This window comes from Oreochromis niloticus, linkage group LG12 (genome assembly GCF_001858045.2).
Source record: "Oreochromis niloticus isolate F11D_XX linkage group LG12, O_niloticus_UMD_NMBU, whole genome shotgun sequence".
In the NCBI taxonomy this organism is placed as follows: Eukaryota; Metazoa; Chordata; class Actinopteri; order Cichliformes; family Cichlidae; genus Oreochromis; species Oreochromis niloticus.
The window spans coordinates 13576535-13604299 of record NC_031977.2 but is presented as its reverse complement, the minus strand read 5'-3'; the positions used below and the strand labels follow the sequence as shown (position 1 = coordinate 13604299).

The following is a 27765-nucleotide window of genomic DNA, read 5'->3' as shown; positions in this document are numbered from 1 at the left end:
CTGTATAACTGTATATCTCATATTTCTGTATAGTTTTTTTTATTTCATATTCTGTATTGTTTTTTTCATATTTATATCCTGTTCATAGCCTGTACATAGCTTGTACTCACTACAGCCTGTACATACTTATAGTTATAGCATATTCATAACATACTTCATACCGTGTACATTATAACATACCCATTTCTGTAATATACTTACATATCTATATTATTGCTAATATATATTGTAATATATCTATATCATGGCTAAAGCACTTCTGGATGGATGCAAACTGCATTTCGTTGCCCTGTACCTGTGACATGTGCAATGACAATAAAGTTGAATTCTATTCTATTCTAACATCTTTAAATGTACATAAGAAAAAGCTGATTAATGACACTTGAAGAGTGGAATTATGGATTTCAAATGTCTAAACTCAAGAATCTCAAGTGAAGTTAAAGCTAACTGTTACCATCAATGTTGGTCCTTTGGTGCATTTTTAATGGCTTGCAATGTGACACAGGCATCCAAAAAGTTGTGATTCAGTTGGGGGTAAGTAAAATTTAGTAGTGTAGGTAACATCTGTGCATCTGAGCCCACAAGGGGTCAGCATTCAGCAACAAGGATAACAGTCTTCATGTCTTCATGCATAAGCCATTAGGAACATCTAATCTACTGTCACGGTAACTATCTCTTCAAGTTTGATGAATGAACTTTGTTTATGGAAATTAGAAATTGGTCTAGACGGTCTTCACAGTTATGCAGATGTCACCTAAATGTGTTGCTAGTTTTACTTCTTCTCCTTTCTTTCTTGTTGTTCACATAGCATGATCACATGTGACTGTAACTTTCTCTTTGCATCATGAAACCAAGATAAATTCTTTGCATGTGTCTTCAGCATTATTGGGTTTCTGCAGCTCCTGGTTTTCGTGTGTAATACGTTCCAGCACACAAGGAATTACACACTAGGAATTGATTCCACAATATTTGTGGTCCCTTTATAGAGGGTGAATTATATAAAGGCAGTCACTGATCACCACTAGATGGTGTGATAGGGCAGCAGACTCCAGTATTTGCTCTGTATTGTGTTCTTCACATCATATTCTGGAAAGGAAGAGAGAGGGAGAGAGAGAGAGAGAGAGAGAGAGAGAGAGAGATGAAAAGAGTTAGACTTCTAGGGTTTGTGGATCTTTCTGCTGGATGGCCTTGCCCTTTACAAAAACAGCAAATATCAGTGGGAGGGTGCATGGGGCTCTTCTCATCTCTACATAATACTGTGTTGAAACCACTGATGAGAGGGTCCCAACAACAGTGAGCTCCACAGCACTCGTGCTTTGTCTCTCTCCTCCTCTTCACCCTCTGAGTTAAGCTCGTTGCTCTCCATTGGATCATTGCTTTTTATGCTTCAAGGATCTGTGCAGGACCGAAAGAAGTTTCTGCAGGGAGGATTAAAACTTTGAAAACAACTGATGCTGGTTTCCTTCATCATCTGATCTTTATGAGACTTTTGTTTTTGTTTTTTTCTGGAATAATGCCTTTGTGCTGGAAGAGAAGCTCCTGGTTGCCAGTGGTGTTTGGGACTGCGCTGGTCGTTCTTACTGCTGGTAATGCTGGACCGAATCAGGACAGGAGGCAGCCTCAGTCATCCTCGTGCTTTGGAGGCTTTGATCTCTACTTTGTTTTGGATAAGTGAGTGAACTGACTTACAATACCTGATTTTCTATTGATAACTGAAAGCAGTTCATGATTTAAAAAAAAAATCGAGGAAGAAGCTTTTGTTGTCGAAACAATTTGGTGTCTGGCTTTGTTTCTACCTCCAGTAAGGATTCTTTCCATCCTGAAAACTTGAGAAAGTTCTCTAGCTAAACATTTTATGCATTGTTATGAAATCATACTTATGCACAAAGTTTAAAATGCACATTTACTTTATGCATAAAAGAATTGTGGTTTTTGTGCCCCCTATAGCAATAAAATCATGGTTTTGCCAAGTGTTTTTATGATGTCATCACCTCATTTGGTATCATTATGAGTCTGGTGTCATGCAATGCAGGAAAATGGGTTAGTGATGCAATGTTTTCATTACATCTTAATCTACACTTCAGTGTGGCTGCATGTCTACGGAGGGTAAAGATTATTGGTGTGATTATTGCTCCATTTAACTGTCAGCTGCAGTTACAGTGCTGTGTTTGGTGTACATGCATACCTCACTAGCAAGTGAAAAGCTTTTCTGGATAATTAAGTTTCTTCATATTCTCAGATTTTCAAATTCTGTGTATCTTAGGGAGTCATAATGAGAAGTGATTTGGACACAAGTCATGATTTAGAAACCATTTCCCTGTTTATCTAAGTTCAGTTTGAGTTATCTTTGTTTTTCATTCAGCAGTGCAGCAAAGACAGCTGTACAACTCTGCAAAGTGGCACAAACCTCCCACAATAATCTATCACAATTACATTTGACAGTTTTTTGGAGGGGGCATGACGTGGACTCTTTTCATTTTGCAGGTTTCTGCAGGCAGCACATGATGCATTGATAAGTTAAACCTGAACTTTGATGCTCTGCAAATTTAGAATTTTCCCAACTAATCCTTTTAGGGTAAATAACTAATAACATTTAAGGTAAATCAGCTCATAGCCTCTCTGGAACGGATGCTTAAATTGCTCGGGGAGTTGCCTTTGGACTTTAGCAGAGTACTTACCTTCTGACATTTGTGTTTTTAAATCCTGGTTTCAAACGACTTGTTTTTATTATAATATCACATGCCAAACTCCTTGGCCAACTAGGCCAAGAAAAAAAAGATCCAACTCATTAAACCAATCTTTTTTTATTTGGAGGTTTTAATTGGTGGATTTTTCTTTAGCTCCATTGTTTAGAGAGTCTCTACATCCAGAGGCAGAGAGAGATTTTCCAGTTGTCCTACAGTACTTCTCAGAGCCAAGTCCAGGCACACGCTGCTATTTCTTAGAGGAAAAATCTGGCACTTATGCAGGAGTGAGCAACTGTTTGCATTAGCCATGTTTCAAAGACACAGGTTTACAGGTGCGCCCTGGCAGCATTTGTTGTCGGGCATTAGCTGTTCCTTTAATTTTCTGTCTCCTCTCCAGGTGGGACTTCACTTTGCCTCTTAGCTGCGATGTCCTCCACCTGCCCTCACTGTCTTCTCACAGTATCTGCCTGATCTCTCTTCTCCTCTTCTCTCTTTTCCCCATGTCTGCACTGCCTTTCTCCACTTGGTCCAGATGTTCCAGTGTTTCAGCCTGTTGGCTCAGATGTTTGTGCTGGGACTTGTGTCATGGTAACAATGGAAAAATACGTGTGTTATGAAAACACAATTTCATTGAAAGCCGTGATAAAAATCAGCAGTGACACATTCAAAAGACATCTAGGCTCACAAAATGTCGGCGTTATCAGCCAAAAAAACTGTAGCTGTGTACTGATATTGATACAGATAATTGAATACTGAGATAACTATACTGAACAGCTTCTCTGCTAAATCCTTTAATCCCTCCTCGATCTCCTGATTTTTATTTCCTGACAAAAAACAGAGTGGGATTTGGCTAACTTTGCTGTGGCATTTGCTATGCAATCAAGAAAAACATTAAGTAAAAAAATGTGACAGTAAAGAGAGAAGAAACTTCAAGATGATTAACAGAAACACTGATCGGCTGTTATTACGCAGCAGGGTTAACGAAGCCTTATCGTGAGTGTATTTTGATGACTGTAAGACTAAAGTAATTACAGGTGCACAAAGAGGAGTTTAGAAATTCAAAGATCATTACTACTTCATAGAGTAAATTCACCATGCTCTCCAAAGCATTTATTCTGCAGGCTCTTTCAAGTCAGCTGTTTTCTTTGTAAGCACTCCTTCCCCCCTGGGCACAGACACAAGGCCCCCCAATGTCAGGGGCGGTGGCTACAGAAAGAGACACAACTACAAACAGATGCACAGCTTCAAAAACATGACCACAGCTACCCGAAAGAGACACAAACAACAGAAGAGAAACCACGAACCGTATTTCACAGTGACATACAAAGATTAAAACAGACATAAAGTTCATTTTTTATGGAGACAAAACAACATACAAAAGACCAAAAAGACATGGTGGTATAATTTCAGGTGCTTTGGGGTCTTTTTCAGGCACCTGTCTGAAAGTGCTAGGGTTTTTTTTTTAAATTAATGCCTTGGGCTACTGCCAGAGGAGAGGTCATGTAGTTTAGATGCACAGCTGTGGTTTTAAATAACACATCATTGTATTAATTTGATCTTTTTCTTCTCAGATCTGGGAGCGTGCAGCATCACTGGACTGAAATCTATCACTTTGTTGAAAATTTAGCTCAGAAGTTCATAAGGTAAAGAAATAAAAGTGTTGTAATAAGAGTCTGTGGGAAGGTTTGTAACAAGAAATGATGACAGATGAATGTTTTCTCCTGTCTTTTCTCCAGCCCACAGTTGCGGATGTCCTTCATTGTGTTCTCCACTGAGGGACGGATCTTAATGAGGCTCACAGAGGACAGGTGGGTGCAACCCCTCCTCCACAAAAACAAAAAACAAAACCTGGTCCCAATCCTTTAATTTTCTGCCATCCAGCTGAAAGGAATGAGCATAATACCAGATCTGGACTGAGGTCACATACAGTTATGCGCTTATGATTTTTATGACCAAGAAGAGATTCCAGACAGATACTTTCCTTTGCTCTGCAGAGTGTCGCCAATCTGCACAAACACTTAATCATGTGGTGTTTGACACGATGTGGACAGTTTATGTATCCAATCTTTTAATGTTTCAGTGCTTCCTGTAGATCTTACTCTACAAAAGGCTCATTTCCTGTCTGTCTGTGCAAAAGTGTCTCAGGCCAACACACACCAATAGCGTTTCAGTTTATTCATCTGTTACACATTGCTTGCATTTTCTCAAAATGCTGCCCTTATGGAAGCTATTATCCTGTCGCCACGCCTTAAAGTATCTGGTTTTTATGCAAAACCATGTTCAGAAATGAATCTGACAAAATAAATATTTCAGTTAGATTAGATATTCCCTTGTCTTCTGCATGTCTGCTCAGGGAACGCATTCGCAAAGGACTGGACGAGCTTGAGTTGGTCCGACCAGGAGGAGACACTTTCATGCATCTGGGCATCATGAGGGTGAGTGGACCTTCAAGCTGGCACCTCCTGCTTCAGCTGCAGCACAGTCACCGCGTAGTTCAGAGCCCTAGATGACTGAAATGTTAGAGACGCAAGGAGTTCCTTCATTCCTTGCATGCTACTGGGCTTATGCATGTTTAATTGATCTTTTCTTTTATTGTTCGCAGGCCAGTGAGCAGATATACCACGGAAACATAGAAGGTGTGTTTTACTCCTCCTTATAGTGCGCTGCAGATTTTTCAAGTGTAATTTTTACCAAAACCTGAGAATGTATGAAAGTTTTGCCTGTTTCTGTGCTTTACTGAACTCAAATGGGTGTTACTGACTTTAGGGACAGGAGGTCAAAGGGGTCACAAGATAATTAGAGTCTGAGCAAAAAAACACTGTTACGTAATGCTCCTGCATGAAATTGCCTTTTTTGTCCTTGTGTGTGTGTGTGTGTGTGTGTGTGTGTGTGTGTGTGTGTGTGTGTGTGTGTGTGTGTGTGTGTTTTAATGATGCTGTTACTGGTCCAGGCCTATAGACTAGTCACAATAAACAACTTGACAAAGAAGAACACAATTATTGCTAAGAGCTCAGGGGAAGAGGTAACCTTCAGTGTAAGCCTTTGAAATTTATGCACACGTCAGAAAGAGCCAAATGTCGTGGCTTTAGTTATGGTTTACATTTGCTTGTTGACTTGAGGTCATCTTTTGGAGGCCTTTAGATGCATGTGATTTGATTTAGACTGAATAAGATATGCAATTACAGGTTTACAATTAAGGTTTAGATCATGTAACTACAAATAGTGTTCTGTTAGCTCGGTCAAGGTGGGCTATGTTTTGGTAGCGCGTGCGTGCGTTTGTGTCATTCTGCCTGCAAATACAATAGCTTGGAAATTTTAGCATGAATTCTGATCAAACTTTGTGGGGATGTAGAGTAGGGCCATGTTAATGATACAACATACAGGCATATAGGGAATTATATATGGAGGATGCCAAATATCATGTTACTTTGGATATCTGAAGTATTTAGCTAGAGTATTTCATCTGCTAGGCCAGTAAAACTGCAGCAGGGGTGACTGTATTCTTTTTGCTCACAGGTTATCGCACCGCCAGTGTTATCATAGCTCTGACGGACGGAGAGTTACACGAAGATCTTTTCTTCTATGCCGAGAGGGAGGTGAGAGGAAAAAAATAGGTCACACGTGTTTCAAAACTAGGTGAAATACGTAAACGATTAAACATATGTGGGGCCAGATCAAACACTGCCATACTGTACATCATCACTTTGAGCCTCATCTTTTAGTCAGACAGTGGGGTTAGAGCCTTCCCCGGATTCATACATCAGAGCTCAGTCATTCTCTTCGCATCTGCTCTGGCCTCTAATAATTCAGCTGCTCCTCTGATCATTCAGACTTTGCAGGTGAAGGCGTGTGAAAGCCACAGGCTTTAATCAGTTGCTTCAGACACATGTTGACATTGGGGATGAAGTGGGGATGGTGTTCCTGGAAATGTTCCTGCTGGAAGCTGTGGGAGGTCTTAGGTTGTTTCTCGGTGTCAACACCAAAAACACATTAACCATTAACTGGAAATTTGACTTATGTGTTCTGTCTGTTTTTTTGGCATCTGGGGGACGTTTCGAATGTTACATCATGTGTGATTAATACTATTAAGTGGAACTATGGTGGTGCCTGGTTTCTTTTAAAGACTTTTTCCAAGGCTAGATAAAAACAAGCCTTTTTTGGGTTTGTTGTGGATGGTGTTGTGAAATGCAGAGGTGTAATTGAAGCCAGGTCTTCCTGTTTTTGCTGTAAATCTGTGTGTGTACTTGACAGGCCAACCGCTCCCGAAGTCTGGGTGCCACGGTTTACTGCGTGGGGGTGAAGGACTTCAATGAGACACAGGTGTGTGTATGCTTTTAAGTTTCAGTCTGAACCTTACTGGCTTATGGCACCTGAACTTGAGAGAGAAACGGATAGCACTGCTGTAAAAATTTAAGCTCTGGAAATCCAAACCTTATTTTGAAAATCCTGAAACTAGTGTTTTTAAAGAGTTAAGTGCTTGACATTACATAAAGTCATAACTGGACGTAATTTAAACCCTGTGTCTCTGTCTCTGTTCGTGGACAGCTGAAGCAAATATATTCAAGTGAGTTAAGTACTCCAGCAAAGACATGAAATATGTTTTAACTTATGCAGCTTTATCCAAAGGCTTGGTTTCCTAACCACTGCAACATGCCAAGTGAAGAGAACTCCCCCCCCCCCGCCTCCTTTGTTTGTTGTTCAAGCTGTTTTATTTTGAGCTCTAAAGAAAGGAAGTTGTGTAATTTTGTTATGCCACTGGACAATGTCTGAATAGAAATCTTGGATGAACAAGTGTGCCACTTGTCTTTTTTGATCACAGTAATTTGTTTTCTCTCTAGCTGGCAAAGATTGCTGACAGTAAAGACCACGTCTTCCCTGTAAATGATGGATTTGAGGCTCTGCAAGGAGTCATCGATTCAGTAAGCATTTCAGTTCTACATGTTAACATCAGACAGACGCTCGGCATCCGTGTGACGTGTTATGATCAGGACTTTCAGACACAGGAAAAGACAACTGAGATCTTATTGCTTTAATAGGCTTTATATAATCTCTCCCTTGACCTCCCCTTTAATCCATAAACATGTTGATCAAATATCAGGAAACTAGTCCTCCTGGACAGAGACAGAATTCCAGGAAAACCTGCTGTGACTTTCCTTCTTTTGATCAGTGTGACTGATAAACACAAAGTATGTTCTGTATCTCTTAAGATTGACCTCACTGTTTTCCACTTGAATGCTAGGATGAAAAATTTGAATCAGTTTGCTGTGAATGTGCTGTCGTCACTGGGATATGGGATTTGTTGAGCAGAGATAAGGGCCAGACAGCTGAATGACATCTGGAGCAGATTAATGGCAAGTTGAAAGCGGCTGCTTCTCACTCATGTGAAAGGGGCAGTTGGTCATGAATCGTCCTCTTGATCTTAAGGGTTACAGAGGGTATGTTCCTGGAGAGCAACAAATATACAATACTGTACATCTGCAGGATGTAAATGGGAGCAAACGTTTATTTAAGAAGGACTTAATGGTGGACTTGGCTCAAACTGGCCATTCAAAGTGGAAAGAAATAGATGACCACGAGAGAAAGATGGACAACAGGAAAACCACAGTGCTTATCTCGATGTGTCCCTCAGATCCTGAAGAAGTCCTGCATCGAGATCCTGGCAGCAGAACCATCCAGTATCTGTGCAGGAGGTAAAACTTTACTCTAGTTCACCTTCCTCAGGTCACTCATTATAATATTAGGATTTTTCGATGGTGAATGAATTTGAGTATGCTGACAAGTCTTTTCCTAGAGTTCATTTACTTGCCAGGATGGTATATTTGTATCAGAAGCTTTCAAATAGTCATCATGGGCATGAATATCATGAATCGAAATCAATCAGTTGAGAGCTTTTAATGAAGTCTTCTTTTTCCAGAGTGTAATAATTGTACAGCATACATCTTTAATGAATTAAAAAAAACCAAAAACCAAAACAAGAATTGGGTGTTTGATTTTTTTCAGGGTCACAAATATCCATAAACGCTCATTTACATACGCCAACACTAATATTTGATTAAATGTCCCAAACTGTATCCGGCAAGACACTTTTGGTAGCCATCAATGAGTTTCTGGAATAATTCTGGCTGGATATTTTACTACTCTTCTTGGCAGACTTGGTAGATTTCATTTAAATCTGTTGGTTTCCTGGCACAGACCTGGTTCATAAATTTTCAATCGGGTTGACGTCAGAACTTGGGGAAGGACATTCAAGAAGCTTCATGTTAGGGATATTTGTTTGGGATCATTGTCCTATTGGAAAAAAAATGTGTCAAAGAATTTTGGAGGTAGTCCTCCTTCATTTTACCATCTATTTTGTTCATCAATACCACTGGCAGCAAACAGCCCCAGAGCGTGATGCTACCACTGCCATGCTTGACAGCTGTTTTAGTTGTCTTGAAAGTCTCACGTTTACAACTCCAAACATTCCAAAAAGCTCAATCTTTGTCTCATCTGACAATAAAATGTTTCTCCTGTAGTCATTTGGCTTTTGAGCAACTGCAAATATCTTGAATGTGTTCATTTTGGAGCAGGGGCTCCTTTCTTGGTCAGCACCCTCTCAATCTATTGGCGATGTGAAACTCACTTTACTGGGATAGTGAAGAAGGTTTTTGTCGTGTAGTTTCCAGTTCATGGAACTCTTGGATCTTCCTGAACACCATTTTCCTCTCATCTGAGGGGAATCCACACTTGACCCTGTGTGGATTACTGAAAATCCAACTTGCACACCCAGTTCTTGTTTTAAACTAATTTCCCACTGGAAAAAGAACTGCTGAAAGAAATTTCCACGACATTCATGCTCAACATGAGTAAACTGCTGCTTGGGATTACTTTGGACCAAAGAAGAGGAAATAACTTCATTTATTTTCAATAATATTTTATAGATGAGGTGACATAATGTGTTTCTCTTCGCCTTGTCAGAATCCTTCCAAGTGGTGGTGAGAGGAAGTGGATTCCTTCACGCCCGAAATGTTGACAAAGTGCTGTGCAGCTTTCGAATCAACGACACCCTAACTAAGAGTAAGTGAAGCATTGCTTATCATCCTTAAAGGGTGTTACCCCTTATTCACTGCATGAGCTATTTTATTGCCATATAACATCATATCTTATCATGTTGTTAAATTATGACAAAGACCGCTGGAAAACACAGATGAGTGTGTGAGACGTTGTGAAATTCACCTAAATTACACCGGCCTGATTTTCCCAAAAGACAAACACTATGTGAGCCACACAGCTGGAGTCCTCTGTGATCAAACGAGCAGCCAGGTTTTATTTATGCATTTTTTTAAACACATGGTGTAATTTTACAGTCTGGAAAAAAAGGTAAAAATTAAAACAGGAGATTAAGGAATCCCGGTACCACACACAAAGGAAAGGGGGTTAAATATCTTTAAAGTGGCTTACAGTAAGGCTTCCTACTTCACATGCCACTGCAGTTGCATGAGGTGACAGTCTAATTACAAAGCAGGACATTAACCAGCATTTACATAGAACTGAAATGTGTGCTCCGCGGAAGCAAGACCACCATGACCGTTATTTCGTTGTTTTTACTGTATAAATCTACAAATTCACTGAGATGATTTTCTGCTGCTTGGATTTGAATCCTAGTTGTTTTTGCCATGATATTATCCAACGTCCTGTAATTTGAGCAAAATTATCTCCTCGTGTAAATCCCATTATACGTGGAGCCTCCTCCACATTCATTCACTCCTCTAGAACCTTTGCACACAGACTTCTGGACTTTGTTTACTTTACATCAGCAGTAAGCTTTAAATGAAAAATAATATTGTCACAGTTAGCTTTCAGAGAGACACATGTATCATTGCCTGTAAAGAAAACTGTTTCTTGAAAAATAAGTGCTGCCGCTGATTCCTGCTCTCAGCCCTCTGCTTACTTTGCAAGTATGGAAAAGTGTATAAAAGGAAAGCAACAACATGCAACTACATGTGTTAAGCAGATGAATCCATGTTTGGGTTTTTATCCCCAGGAAAAAGTAGCAGCAAGTATAGCCAGGCGTGCAGGGATTTGGCAGCTCCTGTCCTGAGCTATTCATTGCTTTTGTGACAGATGTTGTACTGGACAATTGTGGGAAGGGTGAAAGAAGAGACTAGAAGAAATTAACACGGTTAGATGAAACGATCCACACAAGTCCCGTGTCTGTTTGATAAACATGAAGCTGCGGCTAACCTGGCCCTGTCGACATGTGACCAAATTCACTTAACAGCACTTTTAAAGATGATAGTTTGAGCCATACAAATAGTATGACACTGAATAAATGTGGTTTATGTCACACCGTTGATATAATATAAGACATTAAGGTTCAAGGTTACTTTATTTATACCCGTAGGTAATTCTGCTGTACAGAAAAAATTATTGCATTTGGCATCCCCTCACAAAACACACAGACACATTAAACCCGACAAACACATATTTGATAATTAGACAAGTGATAAAAAACCCCATTATAAATAAGATTAGGATGAATCAAATAAAACAGTTCTTATTGAGTTCAGTGCCGGCAGCAGGGACAAAGCTGTTTTTATAACTCTTTGACCTAAACTTTGGGACTAGAAACCTCCATCCAGAGGAAAGAAGCTGAAATTCACCCCATAAATGATGGGAGCCATTATTAAGGATTTATAAAGCCATTCCTCTGTAGCTGTTTAGAGTACAGGGAAGCTAGACAGGGCCATGACTCACCTATTAGATGACTGGACTGTCTCACTATCTGATTCAGTGAGCTTTTCTCTGTGACAGAGGTCTAACCGAACCATGCCACCAAACAAAAAGATACAACAGACTCAATAAAAGAATGATAAAACAAAGTGAAAATTGTTCGGTCAATGTGGAAATGAGCAAGTTTCCTAAGGCACTAAAGGCGCTGGTGACCCTTTAATTAAAGTGACTCCATGCCCATTTTGTTGTTTCCTAAAATCAAGAACCATATCTTCTGTTTTAGATATGTTCAGTTGGAGTCAAGACTCCTCACACTTCTGAACAAAGTCATCAATAACTGGACTGTGAGTAGTTTCACCCTCTTTAAGTAAGGTGACAATAACAGAGTCATCTGTGTATTTAATGATGGCCCTGTTTTCATATCTGCTCTGACACGTTTGTACAGAGATTGAATAATAAGGGCGATAACACACGCTCTTGGGGAGAACCTGTAGAGGAGAACAGTGGGTCAGACAGAACCCCATTTATTCTCACTCTTTGTGACCTGTCAGTTAAAAAGTCTAAAATTTAATCCACCAGGTTTTTCCCGAATCCAAACTGTTCTTAAAGTCTTTAGATTGAAATATGTGGCTGTATTTTATTAAAAGCAGAGGAGAAATCGGTAAACAGAAGTCTTAGAAAAGTCCCTTTACTCTCTACATGTTTAGAAATTAGATTAAGTAGAGTCATGGTGCATTCTCAGTCCTCTATATGCAAACTTGATTAGGTCCAGCTCATGTCCAGTCTCTTTTATAATCATATTCCTGATAAGTTTTTTAAAGACGTTCATCACGACTGAGGTGAGGGCAACAGGCCTGAAGTCAGTCAGAACTTTTAGGCGACTAGATTTAAGGACAGGAACAACGACAGCTTCTTTACAAAGAGAGGGCACATGTTGCGTTTGCAAGGATTTATTAAAAATAACCTGAAATATAAGACTGAGTTCTCTAGCACAAGATTTAAATAGGCGGCCACTAATATTATCAGGACCGTGGCTTTTGTTAATAAGAGGTCAGAAGATTTTTGTTACCTGTGAGCAGTGTCAGTTTACTTGTTTCCTCTGGTTTGCCATCTTTAAGCTAAGCCAATCTAGCCACCTCCTGGTTTAGAAGTATAAGCATCTTATTCCTGGCAAGAAGAGGATTTTTCCCCAAGCTGAACAGAACCCTGTGACGTATGATCTTCATCTACGGTCACAATCACAGACACAGGCAATCTGACTAAGCCAATTAGACACAAATGGTTGTGCTTTACACAATGCTTTCCTAAGAACTCTCACAGTGCAGGCTGGGAAAAAAGCATAAGTAAGCATCTGTACTTTTTTGCTTTTGCAACTGTAAGATTCTTCAGAACTCAGCTGTATTTAACCAGTGTCACCGAGTTTATAGTATGGTACAGAGAATGACTAACCTCTCAAAAATCAGCCATAATCTTAAGCAATAACTCCAAATAATTAAGTGGTTGAAGATGAACTTCAGTCATCTGTCTTCACCTCCCAGTTAAACACGACCTCTCTCTGAGCTTGGGGAGTAAACAGTCTTATAAACCATCATGACACCGACCTCGAATGCCTGCCAGAATCTTTTTATCCACCACGGATTTAAATTGTGGAAATCTGTAACTGCAGCAAATCGTGTTTCATCAGCTCTGAGCTGGACAAAGTTTGCAATTTGCTTTCACGCTGTAAGGCCACTCTGAGTGCAAGGTGGGTGCAGAGTTGAACTCTGACATCTGTCCCAGTTTGTGGCGGCGTGGAGCTGTTTTGGCCTTGCTGCCTCCCTCTCTCCCCTCTCTTCCTCCCCCGCCTCCATTGTGTTTTTTTTAGAGAAGAGCAGCCGCTTGTGTTGATTTCCTCAGTTCTGGGGTATGCGCTCGCCTTGCCAGGATAAGCAGACAGGCTTGCGCGATGATGCTTGTTGGAGCCGCTTTTCTGGACAGCCAGCTGGATGAGGAGAAGACCTACATTTTGCCAGAAAAACAAAAAGTGTGGTGAAATTGTTTGTATTGGCATTCCTGAGCGGGGTCCAGATGCCTTCAGATGGGAAAACAACAAAGTGCTTGTTTTGCAGATGCAGTCCTCTCTGATTGTTTGTCAATCGAGTTACAGTGAAAGATGTGACATCATTCGACTTCTGTTAACAAATGCATGGTTTCCGCTCTTGTTGTCAAATATTTGTTGAATTAAATTGAAGTCATGTCTAATCAGTAAATAAACTGATTTTCATGCAATCTGGCAAAATGATGTCATAATAAATGGTGATTTGAAGGTGAAAACCTGTTTCAGGACCTGTATGTGTCCTTGAACACAGCTCACAATTCCAGTCAGGAAGGTTTGGCTCATGCTTTTGCTGTTTTTCATGACCCTTTCCCCCTCTGCTTCTCTAGTGGTGAAGCCATTGGTTGTGGAAGATACATATCTTCTCTGCCCTGCCCCGGTGCTTGAAGAGGAGGGGATGTAAGTCGTATAATTTACTTAAATAAATGTGAGGTTTCAAATGAAACCCTCTGCTCTGCTTTTCAAGGTTAAAACGGGGCTGAGATATTTTTCTTTTTCTTTGCCAGGGCAGCAAATCTTTATGTCAGCATGAACGAGGGTCTCAGTTTCATCTCTAGCTCGGTCACAATTACCACCGTGAGCTGTGTGAGTACAATAAGATATAGGGGCTTTTGGTCTTTAGCAGGGGCTTGGAGCAGCACAGAGTGTGGAGGTAGAGACCAGTTTACAAAAGCTGTTCACATCCAGCGCTCTTCGTGTTCAGACAGCCTATGCTGACGTGTCTGTCTCTTTTACAGTCTGATGGGACCATCCTGGCCGTAGCTCTGCTCATCCTGATGCTGCTCCTGGTCTTGGCTCTCCTCTGGTGGTTCTGGCCTCTGTGCTGCACTGTGGTCAGTTCTCTGAAGCAAAAAACGCAACAAAAACATGCACTCGTGCTGCTTTACAGATTGCTCTCAGTCTGCTCCTTCTTACATTTTACATGGCTACAAAGAGTATGGGGGCTGTAGCTGAGCCATTTATGTCCTAATTGATACCACAGACAATATAGTGAAGCCTGGAGTCTGTGTGTCAGTATTCCTAAGATGGACGTAGCAAATGTGATACAAATGAAAACTAATATTTGCAGATTCATTTATTTTTAATTAATTCAAAGGTTCAAAAAGCACTCAATTTTCCTTACTTTTACTGGACTTTATAAAACACTCTGTTCCTGAGAGATCTTTGTTGCTGAAGTTAGTCCACAACCAGTAAACAGTCAAGGCCATCAGGTGAACATGCGTTTAAGCAATTATGCCGCTCCTAAAATTGTTTGTGTTTCCAGAGGTTACTGCAGGTGACCTCCAAGTCAGTATATTCACTTAAAGAGATGTAACTTGTAACAGATTTTTCCACCATCAATGGCTTTACTTGATTTGCTGCCAGTGGTGTGGAAACAAAAGCCTCTATAGCCTGAATGTTTTGGTTGATATCTTTGTCACTATGAAGTTTTTAAGTAGAGGGATAACTGATTCCAAGTAAAAAAAAAGTATTTCTGTGAAAGCCATCTGCTCAGGACTCAGTGAAATGAGGAAATGCTTTCCAAAAAACATGTTTGTGGGATTATTTAGCATCACGGTATTTCAGCAAACTCACTTGCTACCACATGCCCTCTGTACAAATCCGTACGTCTCCTTTCAAATCGTCAAGTGCATGGTGTCTCTTCAAAATGCACTGCAGTGTTTCCATTGGAGCTGGAAACAGGAAAGCTGAGCCCTGCCAGAGAGACATGTCAGCTTTTACAACACAGCTTTCTCTCCCTTCACTCTTTTTCTGTCCATGTCAATTCGCTTGCAAGTTGAACTTCGTGCAGCAAGTGTGTTTGGGAAAAAAACGACACTAGGTTACCAAGGGGAGTCTTTTTTTTCTTCTTTTTGTTCCAGGATTTGGAAAAGGGTGCAGGAAAAAATCACAAATAAGAATCAGAGTGACTTAATTTGCCAAATGCATTTAGTGGAGATGAATCTGTCTTTATTACACCTGTGAAAAAATCCTGACGGCTCATGCAGTGAGGAAAAGGTTTACATGGGGATACCAGCGGTGTACATTGTTGTGCATTCATCCAAGTTTTGAGTTGCATAACATCGAAGTAGATGGATAAATTGTTTTTCTTTCCCTATTTATGTGATACTAACTAATGTATAAATACTATAAAAGTTATCCATAAAAGTAAAAGGCATAATGTGGCATTTATGAGCTTGTTACTCTTCTCTTGCTTTAACCAGCAACCTCAAGGCAAAAAATCTGGATAGCAGATTTCTAGGTCAGCGTTTTGCTCATGTAAGTTGTAGAGACTAAGAGGGAAAACATTTCTCAGTCATTCTTTTTTGTGTAGCCACGTCACTATGCATAAAGCGCGCATTGTTCTGACATGCAAAGAGCATTTTCAGACATGTCTCTGCGACTTCCGTCATCTCCTGATGTTTAACAATGCTCTCCATCTTTTTTCTCTCATTCAGTCTGCTTTTTCTTCCCCTCTTCCCCTCAGATCATCCACGAACCACCACCGCCAGCTGTGGAGGATAGTTCGGTAGGAGCTTCACAATCTCCGCCTCCTATCTGCTTTGTGAAGACTGAAAAAAAGTGCTTGTGATTTAAGACTTCAACAGCTGCCAGTGTTTAGCTTATGTAATTGTTAGAGTGACAGTTTAAACCTCAATGACCACACGGCGTCACTGACTTTCCAGCTTTAGACTTTCATCACTTGTTTTCTGATTCATTTGACGAGAGTTAACGCCCTCTCAGAACAACGAAATCCTGACTTTTACAGTACCCCACCACACACACACGCACACACACCATTTCTGCTGTTTGTAAGAGCACTGCTTTTGTGTCCAAGACTTTAATTTATGCCTTTAAAATTATAACCATTTGGACCAGCAGTAAGAAGTTTAAAAACTCAATAATAACATAATTTCAATTTAGTTTTAAGATCAAACCGCAAGTCCAAATGACTCGATTCAATACAGTTTAACAGTCCTCAAACATGCTGCTGCAGCTGTGGGACATATCGGGCTGCATCTGTTTGCACAAAATTAAACAGAAAATTAGGTTTAACTGCTGAATTTAAATGCCAGTGACATCCACGGCCTCAAAGAATGCTTTTATTACGGTCTGCTCTGTGCGACATCCTGGTAGGATACGAGACAGACAGGGTGTATTAAAGAGCTGAAACATCACAAGTTTGGCTAGTGGGCTTTTTCATTTCCTTTGATCAGACAAACTAGAGCAATGGGGACATAATGACAGCTCAGGGATAGGACGGACAGAGAGAGAGGGGTATTCATTCCAGTTTGCCTGGTAACAAATAAGAGAGCAGTTCTGTGCAAAAGTCTTGTGCTACTCCTCTTTCTTTATATTTTGCTTCCAAGAGGGGATATTTTGTCATAATTTTGAAAAGTTTTCCTGAGCAATAGTTCTCCAGGGTTTCTTTGGAAATGGGCAGAGAACCATTTTTTAAACTGTATCTTTCGGCACTTTGTTACAACAGCCTGTGGCAAACACACAGAAATATTCCTGTTTCATTAGCTGAATCTATAAAACATGCCAAAGATAATACAGTGTTACAGGCATGAAATTGTATTTTTCATGAACAAGATGATTCAGAAAGAGTTACACTTGGTATATCTCTGCATGTTGTGCAGTGTGTCCTTAAAAAATTTGAGGAAACTGGACAAGGAGGGGACATCTGCAGCAGATGGGCAGTAACTGGAAATGTCCTCAAGAAATAGGGAAAAAAAACAGCAAAGACCTGACACAGGATCCGAGAGATGCATCTGGCCCTTCAGTCGATCCATCTACTGTTCAATGGTTTGGTGATGCATTTCAGCCAGTGGTGCTGGGCATCTTGTCAAAATTGATGGAAATACGAACACACAAAACAACCATCAGATTTTGATCCACTGTGCCATATCATCTGGAAAGCATCAAATTGGCAGCAGATTCATTTTTCATCATGACAATGATCCCAAACACAGTGCCAATGCAGTAAAAGCGTACCTGGATAGAAAAACACACAATGGAACAATATCATACCAAATATTGTCTTTTAAGCTTGTTAGAACTGTCAAAAGTCTTTTTTTGCCTTATATACTGGATCTCCATGCATGTGAGTTTGCAGATGTTTAAATAAATTGCTGCTCCTACTTTGCCTTTTCCTAGAAATGTATAAAGAAATGAGGGGTAGGCCAGGACTTTTTGCACAGTACTGAATGTTTACTGCCTCTTAGTTCAAGCTAAGGGGTGATAAACATTGGCAAAATGGTTAAACAACAAATACATTTAAAAAACATTTGCTGTTGCTCCCCCGCAGGATGATGAGGACTTTGAAGCCCCCAAGAAGAAATGGCCGACTGTCGATGCCTCCTACTATGGAGGAAGAGGCGTAGGGGGGATCAAAAGGATGGAGGTTCGCTGGGGTGAGAAGGGCTCCACTGAAGAAGGAGCAAAGCTGGAGAAGGCCAAAAATGCCAAAGTGAAGATGCCTGAGCAGGAGTATGTGCCGCCACCCCCTCGGGTTCTTAACAATGGCATGCAGAAACCGCTGGCGCCACGCAACTGGTACTCACCCATTAAGGTATGGGGGGGGGAAGGAAAATGCTTGGGAGATGTTTGACTTTCAGCTGCTTCAGAATAAAGAGAGCGCTTGCTTAGTCACTAGTGAGTGAGTAAGAAATCAATCAGGACAGACCTGATATTTAATGATTACTCATTAGGAACTACTGAGAAACTCTGTATGATGCTTCACTAAGGGAACACAAACAGTAGGCAATGGTGAAGTAATACTGTAATGGGGAACCACTCGGCCTGATGTAATCTTTCTTGAGGCAACACAAAAACAGTAATGAAGGACTAATCAGTAATAAATATGTAGTTACTGCTTAGTGCTTTCACTTTCGAATTTTTTTTTAAATAAATGGTTTGCTATCTTGCTTTGGAGATAATTAATGGACTAATTATTAACCAATGAGTCATTAATATGGTATCTTCCAGATGGTTTTCAGTAATCAATATCTAAGACTACATTTCTAAATTAAAGCTTTGATGCTGTGTAAAATGTAAATATGAAACAAAATCTCATCTAACAGTATTTTATTCACGACAGAACATGGAAAACGTGGAATATTTAAACTGAGAAAAAATGTCTTGGATAAGTTGGGACAGCGCCATGTTTACCGCTGTGTAGCATCCCCTCTTCTTTTAACAGCAGTCTGTGAACATGTGGTCCAGTTTCTGGACGTTTGGGAAATGATATAGGATTTCCCATATATCTGATATAGGATTCGAGCTGCTCAACACTCCTCGGTCTTCTTTGTTGAATTTTTCGTTTCATGGTGCTCCAAATGTTTTCAATTGGTGGAAAGATCTGGTCTGCAGGCAGACTAATTCTGAACCCAGACTCTTCATCTATGAAGCCATGCTTTTGTAATAGATGTATGCAGTTTGGCATTATAGTGATATATGGAAGATCTTCTCTGAAAAGCACTTAATCTGGATGGGAGTGTATGTAAAACCTGTATACGCCTTTCTGCATTGTTGGTGCCTTTCCAAATGTATGTTTCTAATACCATAGGCACCAGTGCAACTCTATATCATCAGAGACGCAGGCTTTTGAACTCGACGCTAACAAACTGGATGCCCCTCTCCTCTTTAGTTCGAAGGACACGGAGTGCATGTTTTCCAAAAAGAGTTTGACCACAGAACAGTTTTCCACTTTCACGTTTTTCTTCTTTTATAGATGTGTTTCTGCTATCAAATTCAAAACGAGCTAATATTAAAAAAAAATAGTAAAATGCTTCACTTTAAACATCTAATATGTTTTTTCTGTGTTGTACTGTGAATAAGATAGGAGATCATGAGATCGGCAAATCATTGAATTGAATTGAATTCTGCTTTTGTTTACATTTTAAACAGCACCTGAACTTTTTTGGAACTGAATTTTACTATAATGTCCTGAGTCAGACGTGATCATGGAAGTACTGAGGAACAGCTTATCACTGTTGTTCTAAATCATTCCTCACAAGTGTTACCTAAACAACTTAAAGCAAACAGGATACGAGTTTTAACTGAGCCACATAAAAACAAGTAAATACTGGAGAATTTGAGAGTTATTAGTTTAAAAGGTATTTGAAGTGTGGGAATCATGGTTTTTAACAGCTCTGCTGAGGCGCATACTACATATAACACAGCATCTGCCACAGATTACGCCATGCTAATCTGGCTGAGGATATGTTGGTATGAGTATGATGTTTTAGTGAAAATAGCCCGAGATGTGTTAGGGTATTAAAGCTTAGGTGACAATTGGCACACGGCCCCATTCCTCCAGGACCAGCGTGGGGTTAAAGGAGTCATTCTGAAGTCTTCCCAGTCAGCAGGGGATTGCTAATAGAAACCAGACTTCTGTTGGATTGACCTCCAGGGAGAAAGGCTGCACAGCCAGGAGTTTTTGTGAGGAAAAACAGCTGCATTTTTTTCTGCTCTTATCCTCAAAGTATTTGCTGCGTCTGAAAAGTTTGAAGAGCCAACTTACAGTGGACTGAAACCATTTCACTGTGTCACTTTGAGATAAATGGATGAATTAAACAATACATTAAATTGCAGCTGAAGTCACTTGTGTGAAAAAGAAGACAAAAAAAAGAAAACAAGGGTTGGTAGCAGAATTGTTTTGTAGGATTTTACATTCTCTTAAACATTTTGGTCGCTTCTCTATTTCCACAGAGCAAACTGGATGCATTGTGGGTGCTTTTAAGAAAAGGCTACGACCGTGTGTCTGTAATGAGACCTCATCCAGGTGACAAGGTAAGAGCAACACCAACCCTGCACTGGCATGCACTGAGCGCGCATCGTAAATCGTTCTGCATTTCACAGACTGACGTCAGGCTTGGCTGTGCATTAGCTTTTGGCAAATGAAAATTAGCAATTGGACCGATTCTCCTGTATGTGAAAATGTTGAGAAAATCGACCAGCTGTTAGCAATGAAGTGTGCACAGCGAGACTCATGGGAAAAGTTGCGGTGGGATTGGATTTAGACTGGCTACAGTACGCAGCAATGTAAAGGCGTCTGGTGAAGTCATTATGAAAAAACAAAATGAAATTCCTCAAAGACCAGCTGCAGTGGGGGTGACAGTGCAATGACCGCTGCAGTTGGAAGCTAACATGAAGTCAGAGACTGTAGAGTCTGTATGTGGTGAAAAAAGGGAATTATGTGTCTAAAAATCGCACCGCAAGCGTTTATGTAATGATTCACATTTCTCTGGGTCAGAGTGTTGATCTAAAACCATTACCCTCACAGTGTGAAAAGACATTTCTGGCACCTTTAACCCTTAAGAGCCCAGACCCATTTTTTACCGTCATAAAAACTATGGGAGAGTCAATTCTGAAACATTAACAGAAAGTGTCCTCAATGTGTAAAGGGGCGATGACACCTGTGTCACTGTGGGTGCTTAAGAATCATTTTTACATTTTCTAGAATTTTCTCTGTAACTCAGTGTACTCTAAAGTACACTGAGCTAGTTTCAGATTTGACTCTGAACAACCTAGACAGGATTTGCTGCTAGAAGACAGGCTTTTAAATGCCATTCCAGGGAGGAGCTGCTCCTATTGTTTGCACAGAGCTGTATAAGGTGACACACAGCTGTGTTGAAACATAAAGGAGAATTTTGAAGATGAGAGTAGGAAGAAATATTAGTAGCCCACCTTTCTTTTATTTTAAACTTCTAGTGAGAATACCAGTTACTCCCAGTTACTATAGTTAACACCAGTTATGCATGCTTTTAAACCTATGTTTTTGTAATGTTATGCATATGCATATTATAAACTCAACAGCCATTTTGTACAACTGTTCAGCTGTTTATTAATCCACATATCTAATCAGTCAGTCAGCAACTGATTTAGGCATGCAGACATGGTGATCTACTCAAAACCATCAGAATTGCCTGAAAAAGAATAAAATACCCAGTGAGCAGCAGTTGAAAATGCCTTGTTGATGTCAGAGGAGAACTCCCAGACTGATAGGAAGGCAACAATAACTCAGCTAACCACTCGTTATAACAAAGGTATGCAGAAGAGCATCTCTGGAAGCACAGCACACATATCTTAAAACAGATTTAGTTTATAGCAGCTGAAGACCACAGCAGCAGCAGGTGCCATCCCTGTAAGCTGAGAATAAGAATCTAAGGCCACAATTCACACGTCGTCTCAGTTTTTGCAGGGACATTTAAATTGCATGTACTGAATTCTGCATAAACATCATGAAAGCCTCAATCCACCCCGTCTTGTATGAATGATTCAGGCTCTGGTGGTGTAATAGTGCCGGGGATATTTTCTTGGAGCATTTTGGGCCTTTCAGTAGACCAGAGTGTACCCATCATCTGACAGCAGGAAAACGCGACACATCACAAACCTCAAATAACGTGAAAATGACTTCTTAAACATCATAATGAGTTCATTAAACTCCGTGGCCTTTACAATTAGCAGATCCCAATCTAATAGAGCATCTTTGGGATGTAGTGAACCAGGAGATTCACATTAATCTGCAGCAACTGTGTGATGTTGTCATGGCAATATGGACCAAAATCTCTAAAGAGTGCTTCCAGCACCTTGCTGAATCTATGCCATGTAGAATTAAAGCAGTTCTAAAGGCAAACAGCAGACCAACCAGTTACTAGTAAGTTGCACCCAGCGAAGCTCACCAGTATAGTCCATAGTTCATGTTTTGGCAGCTGTAATGTCATTTTTTACTGAATTTGATACAAAAATCCTAATGTTGATACTTTATGCAGTTACAATAGAAATATAATTGTTTGGCATGAATAAGCCTCTGGCATTTTCAGACTGATGTGTTATTATACGGTCAGGTTTCTTCATCGGTGCAGTTATGCAGCATTTCCTTAAAGAGATACACTGACAGTCCAGCAAGACCCTCAGGTCATGCTGAGGAGGATGGGAAGTTACATCTCAAGGCAAACTTATCAGGATTCATACTTTAAACTATTTCTTAGCCTCCTTTGCTGTATTTTTTGTCTTGAAGCAAGCCACATGCTTTTAGTGGGTAAAAGGTCTGATACGTAGGTGAGCCAGTTTAGCAATCAGGCTTGTTTTCTACAGTCATGGTGTTGTAATACATGCAAAATGCGGTTTGGCACTGTTCTGCTAAAATAATCAAGGCGTTTCCTGATTTTAAAAAAACAAACAAGAAATAATTGTTCTTTTTTTCTTTCTTGTAATTGTGGATGCAACGAGCCTGAGCAGCCGATTTCACCCTGTTTTACTTCAGCCTCAGCCTCTCTGCGATGCTCTTTTGTGCCAGAGAGGCATTTTATAATAAGCTTTCAAGCTTATCATAAAATATTATACAGGATATTTAGATCTAACTAGGCAGCTCATTCTCTTGACAGTACTTTTTGCATTATGCAGTTTATGGACGTTTTAACCAGCACCCCAGCTCACTGAGAAACAAAGTGTCGAAGTGTGTCTTCCTCACTATAAAAGCTTTTCATTAGCTTACTGGAAAAGAAAAATACTTGTTTGTACTTTCTGAGCAGTAAACACTTTCTGAGCAGAAAGCTTGTTCTGATTGCAATTAGGACTCTATTTTAAAAGCCTTTTTATAACTCACCCTAAACGAGTGCAGCAGCGGGGAGGAGGAAGCCAGCCGATCCAGTGGCTGCTGGAGAAAAACCCTGTTACGTGTCGCTTTTGTGAGCCTTAAAGGCTGGGGTCTTTTCCGTAATCAAAAATAAAAATCAGAGGACATAAAACAGCAGGTTACTGGGCTACTGAACCATCACATATTTCAGTAGTGACTGACTGTGAATTTAGGTACAGTATGATACAGTCCAGGAACCCAAGAGACATTAGGATCTATGATATTCAGTATAAGATGAACTGTACAGCATGCAGCATTTGGCCTATTTCTTTTCCCCCAACAGTCATTTCTCCTCAGTGTTAAATAAGAGACACATTCCTTATCAGCCTATTGCAACTCCTGGTTCGACTGAGTGCAGCTGCTCCAGGGGTGTAACTTGTTTCTGGAATATAATGATGATGATGATGATGTATATCTCCCTTGAATGACCTCACTTCATTCTGAATGGGCGTAAATGATGGCAGGTCAAGTTGTCCAATGAAATCGCTGCATAGTTTCTCAAAATTTAAGCTGGGTCTGAGAATTACAGCACATTTTTTTAAGGTCTGCTGACATTAAAAGACACATTATGTAGCTGTGTACGGACAACAGGAAAAGGCTTTTGTGAATGTGAGTTCATTCAGCTGTGTTTGGTCAAAGAAAGTCCAGAAAAGTGGAGACATTGGTTCTTCACCCTTCAAATTCTGAAGTTATTGTTTGATCAAACAAAAAAAAGAGCAGCAGATAAATTAAAAAAAAAATGCCTCCTGGGTGAGGTGTTCCGGGCATGTCCCACCGGGAGGAGGCCCCGGGGCAGACCCAGGACGCGCTGGAGAGATTATATCTCTCGGCTGGCCTGGGAACGCCTTGGTGTTCCCCCGGATGAGCTGGAGGAGGTGGCTGGGGAGAGGGAGGTCTGGGCTTCTCTGCTTAGGCTGCTGCCCCCGCGACCCGACTTCGGATAAAGCGGATGAGGATGGATGGATGGATGGATGTATAATGGATCTTGTGTTTTTAGTTAGTACTAATGTTCTCCTAAACTTAGAATTAATTAATTAAAAATATAGGAGCTGGGGCCACTTTGTGGATGCTACCGTGTTGCCCCACTTTCTTGAATACAATGGCTGAGATGGTAATGGGACTACTTTGCCTAAATATATTGCACCTACCCAAATCAATGAATTAAAGTCAAGCACCTAGGCATGCAGACTGCTTCTACAAACATTTGTGAAAGAATAGGTCACTCTTAGGAGCTCACTGAATTCCAGTCTGGTACTGTGATAGGATATATTTTATATATAGTGTACGCAGTATGCCAAAGATGAAGGAAAAGAGAACTCATAACAGTGTGTTGGAGGAAAATGTGAATTCTTACCTATGTTTTATCATCTGAGAAGGGGTACTCCTCAACAAACAAGCAAAAATGCAAAAGAAAAGAGACAACTCTTCCTCCTCACCCCGAGGCTAATCTCCTGAACACATAAAAATGTGCATAAACATGCTTATTTATTCCAGATATTGTAACAATTACTTATTTTCAGCAGATTTGAAATGTGACCCTCCTGTCTCCAGATACTGAGCTAGCTAAACAAAAACAGCAGCTGATTATAAGCGTGTGGTTACCGCCAACAAGCCTACGAGTGTCCTTGAAGCAAACATGAATCTTACTTTCTCTCTGATAAACAGTTTGATTCTCACATCATATGAGAGTTTATTTGTTAAGTGCCAGAGTCACACAATGTTAGATCTACTTCAAAGATAGCCTCTGTTAGCTGGCATTAGTGACTAACAGCAGCTAACAGAGGCTAACAGTAGCATTTACCAACAGACAAGGTCAGGATATCCTCAACAACTCCGTGTCAGTGTCACTGGTCAAAAGTGAGCTTCAACAACAGACCAACTCATATCTGACTACTTTGAGAAAGTTTTACAGCCTCATCCAGAGTAAATAGATGTAGATGTTTTTCACTCTGCATATTGAAAGCTGAGGTAAACAGTAGACTGACAGATTGCAAAAAGATGTTCAGATCTGGTCTGCTTTTTAGCCCTGATTTATTGCAAAAAGTTGATATTATTCAAATAGTATGTTAAAATATAGTACTTGTACTTTATGGCAGTAGTTAGTAGTGAATGTATGAAATTTTGCTTTGGCTCTTAAAAAATGCAAATGTCATCTTATTGTTCTGAAATGTCGTATTAGACTTCAAGCTAGTTGCTGAGACAATAAACTCATTAATAAAGTTTTTATAGTGAATATACACAGAGTAAGCAGTAGGGTCACCACAATGAGATTTTTTTTTTTTTTTTTGCAACCTTAGAGGTCACACCTTGTTGGATCATCAAAAGAAAGCAGGTTTAGGCGAATGTTTTATGAGCCTCACTTTTCAAACTCATAGGCTAAATCCATCTTCTATATACAGGCTATGATGTGAACCAGATTTTTTCCTTTCTGTCATTTACACTCAATATCTGAATTTTCATTGTGAATTTTTGCCTCCGATTAAACAATTAATGGAAAAAAATTTAACGTTTGCCACTTTCTGCTAACAAAATCTTAACTCTGTTTATTTTATAGGGCAGATGCATGAACTTCACCCGTGTAAAATCCCCCCCTAGCTACCCACACTTCAACAATCACCCATCTCCCATCTACAACCCCGCTGGCAGGAATCCACCTCCACCGCAGGGCACCCTACCACCGACTCCCAGCGCGCCGCCCTTCTCTTCTCTGCCTCCAACACCTCCACCCATTTCCACCCCTCCCCCTTACACACCACCTCCCAACCGGGCTCTTCCTCCAACCACCTTGCACATACCCGCCCCACCAGCGCTCCCACCCACGCCTCCCCCCTGCGCAATCCCAACCGGCTCACTGCCACCTCCTCCTCAGGGACCCCCTCCTGGACGAGCCCCTCCGCCTGCCCGCCCTCCGCCTCGCCCTGGCCTGTAGAAGTCTGGTGGGAGACAGGAGGTGGTCACACAAGACTGAAAAACATAATCCAGAGTTCCACCAGCACATAGCCATCTTTGATTGTAACTACAAGTGAGGTGCAACAAGGTGCCAACCTCAGCAGGCTGTAGCCTTTCAGACTTGTGACGAGGAGGAACGAGGACTTGTTTTCAGCTATTTGTCTACTTTTGTACACATCTAGCCCAACAGTGCAATTGCTTGGATGCTTGAATTACATAGACATTCCCTATAAATGAGATCACGCGGGCCGGCTCAAAAACAATTGACTGAAAACTGTATGAATTCTGACCGAGCAGAGGATCAACAACTTGTACTAACAGCTCTACAGTTGTCTTCTGAATGGCCATGTCACTAAAAAAAAAATGCCAGTGTAAAGTTCCTGTTTTATATAAGAGAAAAGAAAAAGACTCATCCTGCAAATGTTCCACATACAGCAGATTAAGGATGATGCAGAGGCATCTGAAAACAATCCTTTTTTTAAATTCTTGAATGTTTGCATGCAAAAGTGCTCGAGTCATCGTTTGTTCTTTTTTAACATTTGTACTTGTTTTTATACATTTGTAAATGCTTTCATTTTTTACTTTGTACTTGTGTAGACCACACTCTTTTCATTTTGGGGAAAGAAAGACAATCATCGGTGATGACGGCATGGACAGTAAGTGTACTGAAACAGCAATGCAATGTATCTGAACTTCCATTGTTCAACTCCTGACTCGCAAACCTAATGTGAGCCATATCTGGCCCGTTTTCCGTGCTCATTGGTGTAAACAGTAAATTTGGCTTCACCAGACTTATGGCTGGAACTGACCTGACCAAGATGACTGTAATTACAGCTGTAGGTAACTCTGGGAATCAGGGAAAAGCTTTGCACATCGTCTTACTCGTCCACCTACGGCTTCAAAAAAAAGTTGTACATTATTAATGCAAATATGCGTGTTCAGTTATATGTGTGCCTGTGTGTGCTGTACATTGATGAGTCAGTAAACAATCTTGTTTTACTTTTTTTGCAGAAAGTGTTTAATTCCTCTGAGAATAAAATACGATGAAAGCCATTTTGTGGATGCTGATATGAAGCTTTTGCTCTCATCACGTCGTGGTTAGCAAGCCCATCAGTACTGTACAGTAAACACAGACTGGTGTGCGATTCCTTTAAAAAGCAAGGAAGCAGTTTAGCTATATAAAATCTGACTCCGTGTTCTTATACGTTTCTTCAGATGCTAATTTGAAAAACATTCTGTTTTACTTCCAGGCAGCAAAAGCAGCCACTGATCCACATGTTTACTGTGTATGCTTTCATCAAGAGTCTGTAAAGCCTTTAATGCGTTTAGCTGGATATTCCCTCAGGTCACTTTTTATCCACAGGGCTCCTTTAAACAATATTCTGTACCTCCCAAACTAAATGTACAGCTGTTCTGTTCTCATTTACCTACTGACATTACCACTGCGTGAACGTCTGCAAGGAGGCCCTCACTCATTCCTTGTGACAGAAAAACAGAGAAGAGAATACTTCATGTGCAGCAAACTCATTCAAGATGTTAATATATTGCATTATGTTACAACACGAATAGGAGAACCATCTTGGAAAATATTTGAAACAATCTAATCCTCAGGAAACATGCATGGGCTGCAGAAATGAAAAGGCCTGCAGAGGATGATGACATCATAATGATCTGGGAATAACAAAGAGGACAGAATC

The 27765-nt window shown here is 40.4% G+C and overlaps 1 protein-coding gene across 2 annotated transcripts; it reads left to right on the top strand.

Moving 5' to 3' along the window:
- Window positions 1–1122: 1122 nt before the first annotated feature.
- antxr1a (ANTXR cell adhesion molecule 1a) lies at window positions 1123–27121 on the top strand. Of its 2 annotated transcripts, XM_013276029.3 has the most exons (18): window positions 1124–1671; window positions 3220–3275; window positions 4259–4330; window positions 4424–4495; window positions 5041–5122; window positions 5290–5323; window positions 6204–6283; window positions 6939–7007; window positions 7526–7606; window positions 8317–8377; window positions 9645–9743; window positions 13824–13893; window positions 14001–14079; window positions 14232–14327; window positions 15962–16003; window positions 17786–18049; window positions 20191–20271; window positions 25674–27121. In XM_013276029.3, exons 4-18 carry the CDS (start codon window positions 4437–4439, stop codon window positions 26046–26048), a joined length of 1572 nt encoding a protein of 523 aa, XP_013131483.1. In that variant the 5' UTR covers window positions 1124–1671; window positions 3220–3275; window positions 4259–4330; window positions 4424–4436; the 3' UTR covers window positions 26049–27121. The 2 variants fall into 2 exon arrangements, with proteins under 2 accessions (XP_003452682.2, XP_013131483.1); XM_003452634.5 differs by lacking the exon at window positions 3220–3275 and having other exon boundaries at window positions 1123–1671.
- Window positions 27122–27765: the final 644 nt, after the last annotated feature.

What these genes read in the sequence shown, in the direction of transcription:
- antxr1a (XM_003452634.5), top strand. Translation starts at nt 1,481, where the DNA reads ATGAGACTTTTGTTTTTGTTTTTTTCTGGAATAATGCCTTTGTGCTGG. An exon ending in CTCTACTTTGTTTTGGATAA is followed by an intron (nt 1,672 to 4,258) that starts GTGAGTGAACTG and finishes TTTTCTTCTCAG; the next exon opens with ATCTGGGAGCGTGCAGCATC. An exon ending in AGGACTTCAATGAGACACAG is followed by an intron (nt 7,008 to 7,525) that starts GTGTGTGTATGC and finishes TTTTCTCTCTAG; the next exon opens with CTGGCAAAGATTGCTGACAG.